We start from the raw sequence: 9,558 nt of genomic DNA, 5'->3' as shown, positions 1-9,558 counted from the left end.
CCAAAAAGATGCATATCACTAATTTGATTAGAAATGCAAAAAGATCCCACTTCAAATGATAGCATATGGAAAAATAAAAATTTGTGCCATCTCACCTGGTTAGCAAAATTTGGAGCTTTAAAATTCATTTTAGGGGTTTTGCCATGCTTAAAACAATGGCAATGTCGAAACATATAAACTCAACACATAAGAAAGTTGTAGTTGTATACGTACTACGTCAACCTTCAAGAGTAGTCATACACTAAGCATGTAGATATAAGATATGGATGTATATGTAACTTAATATTTTCATAATGTTGGATAGCAAACAATGGGGTTTGTCATGGAGGAGGTTGGATACTATTGTCATGTGTTTTCACACCAAGTTATCTTAATCTATCAACTTAAGTAATTTCTTTTACATTTAATAAGTTGTAGGTTTCTAAGTTTTAGATGTTAAATTGACCACATGTTTCCCTTTGCAACAATGCCACTCTATCAACTACCAATTTAAGATATTGTATTTAGAAAAATTCAAAAAGAGTTAAACATCCCCATGCTTTCATCATTGTAAGATATGAATATGTCTCACTTATGGGCCTTTTACCATGTGATATACAAAGTTAGACCCTATGTGTGTTGCTATGCAACAAGTTCACTTGTCAAGTACAAGTTAAAATATCCTCCTTTTACATCCTATTTCAAGTAATGCCTTCCACAATTGTTTGTTTCGCCTTCTCATTTTTTATAGCCTTTTTAAGGCTTAGTGCGATATTGATTTTGACATGAATATGTATTGAATATGTATGATAATACTCATACTAATCAACCTACACGTGATATTTGAGACACTTATTTGCATACATATCTAAGATAATTGTTCAATTTGCGAATATTTCAAAACACTTTATTTTGGTCAAGGAGGCTAACTTCAATGTCTCAATAACCAATGTCGATATATGCTTCTACTCTTAACTATACTTGATTCTTAAAATGAACTGCGAAACCCATGCCTACTCTTGATTCCTCATATGTCCAACATTATAAAACAAGTACAATTTATACTTCAATCAAGGAAACTAGTAAATGATGTGCACTAGCCTTTTTAAATTTTCACAACTTACAAATGTCCTTGATCCTTGAATGTCATGTGAGTGAGCTCCACTCATTTTTCATAAATTTCATAAAGCTATCTTGCAAGCCCTTAAGTTTGCTATGCTTTCTCCTTTGCAATGGTGCTCCCCTCTTAAGCAAAAGGGAAATGTCCACTTGCTCAATACCATATTTTCTCTCCTTGCTCTTCACTTCTACTTGGGCTGTGTATACCTTGCGTTTCCACTTGCAGTACGCCATCCACCATACTCATCGACCGACACCAAACCACCACCACCACCACCATTGTCCCCCTCCCCCTTTGCAACGATATCTTGTCTCCAATGAGATGCATTTAAAGTGGTGGGTCTGACCTCTAACAAACACAATATGAAGGCTAGAGATAGAAAGAATAGAAGTAAAAGTAATAATGAGTTCTCCTAGCATGCGAGACACTATAGAGGGCACATTAATGAACTATAAGGGGGGGCATAAATTTCAAATGGAAACTTATATGCTACAAGTTAAAAAATGTGACTACAATGATATGCTAATGCTTGCTAGTGTATTGAGATAACCTACAATGGATTATCAATTGAACAATGATAACACTCTTGGAAAAGCTTTTGTTTTTTTTATGTTGATTCTTTATGGGGATGTATAGCCTCTAGAGCAAATTATTACTACAAGAAGTTAAGCCCAACTTTAATAAATCCTTATATTAGTATTACTGAATTAAAATCATTGACATTTAGTTTTTTGTTCATAGTTTTTCGAGCGATCCTACTTTACTTTCTCCCGTTACTGTCTTGTATTGATCACATTCCCCTCAATGCAAACCATTTTTATGCCATCAATAAAATCCACATTTGCATTTAAAAGTTTCAAACCATTCACAAACATATCGACAAATACACTCAACCATGTCTAAAGTGTATTTTCCAACTTTATGACAATAGCAACATGTTGCCATATGAATGGAATAGGAACTGTACTGCAGCCAAAGTTTTTTATATCAAGCACGTGACATATCAAGTCCTCACCACATATTAGTCCTGCTTATCATATACAGGCACTTACACCAACAAAGGATAATATGGTGCTCCAACTAGTTGAACACATGGAGTTGGAGGTGGTCAGAACTTTAATGATGCCTTTAGGAAAGCACATGGTGAAGTTCATTGATCCGTAAGGTGTTTATTCTACATTTGATAAAAGATAACCACGTGCTCCAACTGTCCCAGCACATGGAGGAGTCCGAATGCCGAGATTATATGCTCAAATCCATGCTCCAACTCAACAACCCTTTGCATATCCTTGTCATTGGACGCTTTAATGATCAGTGGTGCAGCAGTCGAGGAGGGAGAGCTTGATCTGGTCCAAGTCTTCATTTGTGCGTAAACTTCTGTTGGTCTGGTAGATGACCAAGAGAAGACCGCGCTGGGGCCAGTGCACATCCATCATCCCAGGACCCCTCCCTCCATGTGGTTGTGTGACTAGCTCACCAAAAATAGCACATCTGAACAATATGTGAAGGATCAAGCTAAAGGCAACATTAAAGTGCCCGATGACCAGGATATGCAAAGGAGGTTTGTGTAGGGGCATGGAATTGAGCATACAATCTTGGCATTCGACTCCTGCATGTGCTCAACCAGTTGGAGCACCAAATTATCCTTTATCAAACTTTATATTTCCCTCTGCTTGTGCATATTATACACAGGCACTTTTGACTCCCCCAAGGATCATACACATCCAACCGATCATCCACACCTCAGCTTAAGGTCAGACCTGCAGAAAAAGTCTGTTCAACACAATTGCAAAATCAAGATGCAGCTTATTGTAATCTTGTGAACTAGGGAGTATTCAATGAAAGGGAAAGGACCATTTTCTGTAACAGTAAAGAGGCATCCTTCCTTAGGAACTGTAGAGCAAAACCTCTTCAGAGAACACCAGCTACATTAGCTCCCTGTAATCTGTCAGCAGCAACAAGCCTTTTGGAAGCATTATCACAGGAACTAAGTTTGTAGAAACATAACCACCACCATTATGAACAATTAATCCTTTTGACAGTGTTGATGAGGAATATATCCCTGATCCTAGGCAGCACCACCACCAGAAGGAACAATTCAATCCTGTTGAGGGCGTCGATAAGGAATATATCTGTGATCCTTGGAAGCATTCCTGCGTCTCCGTTTTGCAAGAAATGCTTCAAGCTTTCCACTTGTCTGTGACTCTCAAAGATAAAAATGGAAGAGTTATGTAAGCACAGGCCAAAGTAACACAATGTGTAGAGAAGTATCAATGTACTATTAAAAAGCACCTTCAGCTCCTTGTACTTTTCTATTAACTCTAGTTTCCGCAGTTCCGCTGTTAAGTGTAAAACAAGAAAGAGCACATCAATGCCACTTCTCATATGTGATAGCATGTGGACAGTGTCATGTTACAGAACCACCCAGCCAATCAGACACTCACACTTTTTAACATAGAAAGGCTTCTTCCCCCTTCTCACAGCTTCCTTCTCTTTGTGTCTTTGCTCCATTGCATTTTGAGCTCTCTTCCTTCGTAGCTCCTCTTCTTTTAGTTGTGAATCCTAATCAAAACGTGAGAAAACCATTTAGTCATCATGCATGACACAGTGCAGAAACATCAAAGAACTTGCTTACTCACAGTAATACAGATACCCTTCCAACATTTATTCTTACGTGCACAACCATATGTTATGCACATCGCTATAGATTCAAAGCAATCATCTTGCTATACATCTGCGCACGACTGTATGTTACACAATCAGCATAGATTCAGCGCAATCATCTTGCTACACATTGGTACTATAGATATAATGCAACCATCTTTCCAAAGGTGGCAACCATGCAAAAAAAGAATGTTGATAATTGAGCCATAATGCTGAATTAGACCTTTTGACTTCAATCATCAGTTCAAAGATATTTACACAGGCAACCTGACCCTAGAGTGCAAGATTCTCAGCAGCCAAATTCAAAAAATCTAGTCAGCTGAAAACTTCACCCAACATAAACTCAAAAAACAAGTAAACTTAAGAATCTGGTGTGCATTTAAATTGACTGAAATTTCAGTGCTTAAGTGCCTATGTCATTTGTGATGTGGATGAAACTGTATACTGATTTAGTATTCCATAGACAATATCGTCACAATTGCTACAAATCAATCCCCATTATAAACTTCGAATTCAAAGAGCACATAGCACAGTATGCGAATGCATATATGTTCAAAGAACTCACAATCCATGTTACATGTTTCTGAATCTCTTTTATAGCACCAGACGACTTCTCCTTCTCTAACAACTTCTGAAGCCTCTGTTGTCAAACAGTAAACTACAAATGTATTGGTGGAGTTCTAAAATCTATCCTTTGATGTCAAATAAGTAAGGACACACAAATTAAATCGTAGTCATCAGTAACACTTTTGTAGAATATTGCACCTTCTTTTCAGCAGGAAGCTCCTCATCGTACAAAAAACTGTATGATTTTTTGAACCTGTCCATACATTCACAAAAACTCACTAGAAGGACTTCAATCCACAAACAGCTGTTATGATAATGAATGTCATGGCATGCAATACAAATTACGGCAAGAAGCAACTTGACAAAAAAATGTATGAGCTCTCATTAAAAGGGCCTCGACCCCCATTGGCCTGATGGTGGACCAACGGGCAGCAGCTGTGCAGTGTCCCAAAAGAGCCCACACACTGTTGACAACTTAGACATACATCCAAGGGGGATAGAGTGTTCGGTGTAAAGGCCCTTTACACTCACCCGTGTATATATTACTTCACACACGTGAACTCACCCTAGCCAGTGTAACTGTACCATACCCTAAGTATAAATACATTCTTTCATTCTTTGTGTGTACCACACTGGTACACACCTATCCGTCGACTCACTCTCACACTATCTCACTGTTCAGCACTGTTCAGTTCAGTTTAGTACTATTGAGCACCTCGACTAATGTGCGTGCTCTCTCTCTCTCTCTACTTCCGCTTCTACTCTACAAACTAGTATCAGAGCAACACGGTGCTAGGCGGCAGTCACTGCAGACTGTAGTCGTCATTTGGAGCAAGTAACAGACGCAGTCGACAAGTGCAGTCTGTAGTCACAGGCAACCGGATAGTGACAATCGTCAGGCCCAGGCAACACGCTGGCAAGTAGTGCAAGCATCAGACGGGGACAGTGATATATATGTCTTGTATTGCTTCTATTCATGTAGTTATCTGTGCACTCTTGGACCCCGAAAATTGGGGCTTCTGCAAATTCGTGAAATTTCTGCAACATTTACCCATACTTGATGCTTGGGAAGATGTATTGATGCAATTGGAGCAGATTCACTGCAAAGATTTTGGGGCTTTTCACATTGATGTATTTTGAGTCGATTTGAGACTGGATAGTAAATTTTGCAACAGATTCACTCCTGAGTGGGAGGTTTTTTTTTTTAGCTTTGGATGCTTCAAATGTTGAAAAAGGGCAGCTTCTCTTGGTATATGTATTGCTGAATTCTCACCATGCAGTGAAACAGTGGTAAATACAACATTTGGATCATTGCATTTGGGTATTATGGTGATGTATTACTTAAGTGGGAGATGTCTTTAATGCAAATGTATCAGATTTGATTCATGAATATGCTATAATCAGTACTTGAGACTGAAATTGCAGCTAAACATCTACTTCTTTGACACCTTGGAAGTACAAGAGTGTGTACTTGCTGTTACAAGTCAGCAACCTTGCTATTGGCTGAAAGCATTCAGCTCCTTATTGCAATTGTATATTGCTGAAGATGGCTGGTAGTGCATCTACATCTGACACAAAGAATCTCTTTGAGATTCGTAAATTCGATGGAAATGGTTTTGATCTTTGAAAAGATCATATACAGGGTATACTCTTTCTAAATGATTGTGATGATGCTTTAGCAGAACATAAGCATGTTGCTTTGTCAGATGAGGATTGGGCTAAAATGAATAAAAAGGCCATTACTTACATTAAAACGGCCGTCGCAGATAATATTCCGGTTGATATAAAGGGGCTTGATACTGCCTATGTAGTTTGGGAGAAACTCAAGGCTACTTATGAGAATACAACTCCTGTCAATCAAGTACACCTCATGCAGAAGTTGTTCAACTTGAAGCTTGATGAGTCCAAGCCTGCCTCAAAGCATTTGAATGCTTTCACTGGTATTTTGAGTCAGTTACAAGATGTAGGTTTACCAGTTTTTGATCCTAAATTGAGGGCTATCTTATTGCTCATAACCTTGCCCAATTCATGGGAAGCATTGGTTATGTCATTGAGCAATAACCCCAACTTAATATTTGATGGTGTGCATGATTCTACTCTCAATGAAGAGATTAGACACACGGCAAGTGGGGAAAACAGTGGATCAGCCTACAATGTAAGAGGAAGAATTGAAAAGAGATCTAGTGCTGCAAATAAAAACAAAAATCGCAACAAAAGCAAGGAAAAACAACAAGATGTAACTTGTTATCAATGTGGTCGCAAAGGGCATAAAAAGCCCGAGTGCAGGTACTTTAAAAAGGAACAAGAACGCAAGAAGCAAGCTAATGCAAAAGGCAAAAAGAATGACAAGGATGGCAGCTCTACCCCTAAAGAGACAGAAAAAGCAAATGTGGTATCCAATGTTGTTATTGAGGAAATAGAAGAGGATATAGATGTTGATTTGCTAGTTGCATTTTCAAATCCACCTACTATGACAGTGGAGGACATGTATATCACTAAAATAGATGTGATAGATAATTTGTTGTCAACTCATGATGGTTTTTCACAATCATGGATTGTTGGTAATGGTGCTTCATTTCATGTAACTCCATCTTTGGAGAGTTTTTCTACTTATGCAGAATCTAATCTTGGAAAAGTCTACCTTGGCAACAATCATGCATGTGATATTGAAGCAATAGGCACAATACACCAGGCTCTAGAAAATGATCAAGAATTGATTCTTCGTGATGTTAAATATGTACCTGGCATCAAGAAAAGCTTGCTTTCTATTGGACAGCTAGACAACAAAGGTTACTTCACAACTTTTGGTGGTGGTATGTGAAAAATACAAAAAGGATCTATGCTAGTCACTAGAGGTAGTAAAAAGGGGACTCTGTATTATCTCTATTGCAAGGCACTTCCTCGAAAGTTTGTTGCAGTTGCCAAAGTACAATCACACATGGAGTTATGACACAAGCGTCTTAGACACATGAGCCAAAAGGATTTGCAAGCACTTTCTTCACTTGGAAGAGTTGATGTGAAAAACTCAAAGCTTGAATTTTGTGATGATTGTTTTCTTGGTAAACATGTAAAGAGTCCATACTCTCATGGAGCCTCTACGAAGGTATGTATCTTGGATTTAGTCCATTCTGATGTATGCACCATGCCAATAAAAACTCATAGTGGTTTCCCTTATTTTGTCTCTTTTATTGATAATCATTCTAGAAAGCTATGGGTTTACTTGCTTCTTTGGTTAGTACTCAAAAGGGCTTAAAATTAAAATGCATAAGAACAAATAATGGGGAAGAGTATGTATCTAAAGAATTTAATAAGTTTTGTGATGTCAATGGGATTAGACAAGATTTTACAGCTTCTTGCAATCCATCATCTAATGGTGTCGCTGAGCGGATGAATCGCACATTATGTAAGAAGATTCGGTACATGATATCCATAGCTAATCTCTCGCAATCGTTTTGGGAAGAGACACTTAAAACCGCGGTGCATATTTGCAACCGATCTCCACATCGTGCACTTGAAAGTGGCATCCCTAAAGAGGTTTGGTTTGGCAAACCTGCTTCATATGACCACTTAAGGGTTTTAGGTTGCGAGTGCTATGTACATATACTTGTTGATAGCAGAACCAAACTTGACATGAAATCTCATAGAGGCATCTTTATGGGTTATGGAGATAAAGGTGAAATGGGCTATAGAGTTTGGGTTCCATGCATAAAACATAAAAAAGGTGCTACGCAACTGGGATGTGGTATTTAATGAGTCAAAGCTGCTGAAAAATGTCACATCTAATGACTCGGACAAAAAGAAAGTTAAATTTCAACATGATCAGTTACTTGAGCAACCATCAACCACTAAAAATTCAGCTCCTTTTGATGCTAATTATAATAACCAACGTATCATTATTGAGCCAAATGAAAATGGTTGCTGAACATCAGCTTGAGCACCAAAATCAACATGCTGAAAATGAATTACAGCAGCTTGAAATTGTATTACAGCAACTTGAACATGCAGTTCAGCAGCCAAACAATGAGGTCATTGACATTCCATTACCTGATAACACAAATCATTGGGTAAGAAGGTCTACACGTGTCAAAAGACCTATACAAAGATTTGATTCTTCTTTAGACTACATTTTGCTCACAGATGAAGGTGAGCCTCTTACATATAAAGAGGCCTTATCATGTGAATTAAAACAGTGGGAGCTAGCTATGCAAAAAGAAATGAAGTCATTGTATCAGAATGATGCTTGGGATTTGGTTATATTGCCCAAGGATAGGAAAACCATTCCTAACAAATGCGTCTATAAAATCAAATGTGTGGATGGCAAACCCAAATACAAAGCTAGACTTGTAGCTAAGGGCTATACACAAAAGGAGGGCATTGATTTTCAAGAAGTGTTTTTTCATGTTGTCATAATGACCTCTCTTCGAGTATCATTTGCCATTGGAGCATCTACGAATCTTGAACTTGATCAAATGGATGTTAGAACAACATTTCTACATGGTGATCTGAAAACAGAGCCGTACATGAAACAGCCCAAAGGCTTTGTTATACAAGGAAATGAGCATTTGGCATGTAAGCTTAAAAGAAGCTTGTATGGTTTGAAACACGCTCCTAGACAATGGTATAAAAAGTTTGATGCCTTCATGCTCTCACATGGATTTAAAAGGAGTAGTGCAGATCACTGCTTATATATTAAGAACATTGATGATGAAAGCCTTATTATACTTGTGCTTTGTGTGGATGATATGCTTATTGCTAGTAAGCATAAAAGCCAAATTAATGTATTGAAAAGACACCTGAATTCAGCCTTTTCCATGAAGGATTCGGATGCAGCTGAACATATTTTGGGCATGCGTGTAACACGAGATAGAGAGCAACAGCCCTTATTTCTCTCACAAGAAAAGTACATAAGCAAAGCACTTGATCGTTTTTCTATGGCTGATGCTAAGTCTCTTGGTGTACCTTTTCCACCCTATCTTAAGCTTAGTAAAGCAGATTGCCAAAAGATGACAAGGCAGCCAGATCTATGAAGGGTGTTCCTTATGCTTCAGCTTCTGGATCACTCATGTATGCTATGGTTGCCACTAGACCTGACATTGCTTATGCAATGGGAGTTGTAAGCAGGTTCATGTCAAATCTTGGCAAAGCACATTGGAAAGCAGTAAAATCTATCGTACGGTACCTTAAGGGCATACAAAGAAAATATGTTTGCTATGGCAAGAGTATGATAG

The 9,558-nt window shown here is 38.2% G+C and overlaps 1 protein-coding gene across 2 annotated transcripts in view; it reads right to left on the bottom strand.

Moving 5' to 3' along the window:
• Positions 1-2,045: 2,045 nt before the first annotated feature.
• The window catches only part of LOC148041617 (rRNA biogenesis RRP36-like protein), a 32,042-nt gene continuing 24,529 nt past the window's right edge, over positions 2,046-9,558 (bottom strand). Inside the window, exons 5-10 of one of the 2 annotated variants that reach the window (XR_015691265.1) lie at positions 4,529-4,583; positions 4,329-4,403; positions 3,544-3,661; positions 3,392-3,438; positions 2,954-3,296; positions 2,046-2,859 (exon numbers count right to left, since the gene is read on the bottom strand). Coding sequence is in view for 1 of the 2 variants with exons in the window: in XM_087680978.1 (XP_087537104.1) it covers positions 3,198-3,296; positions 3,392-3,438; positions 3,544-3,661; positions 4,329-4,403; positions 4,529-4,583 (394 nt within the window). In the remaining variant the exon portion in view is untranslated. Of the gene's footprint in view, positions 3,297-3,391; positions 3,439-3,543; positions 3,662-4,328; positions 4,404-4,528; positions 4,584-9,558 lie in introns of both variants that reach the window. The other variant, XM_087680978.1, reaches the window with a different exon arrangement.

The sequence above is a fragment of the Lygodium microphyllum genome, chromosome 1, assembly GCF_053477565.2.
Source record: "Lygodium microphyllum isolate KBCC chromosome 1, Lygodium_microphyllum_v1.1.10, whole genome shotgun sequence".
Lineage (NCBI taxonomy): Eukaryota > Viridiplantae > Streptophyta > Polypodiopsida > Schizaeales > Lygodiaceae > Lygodium > Lygodium microphyllum.
The sequence above is the reverse complement of the archived record's forward strand: the minus strand, read 5'-3'. Positions and strand labels throughout refer to the sequence as shown.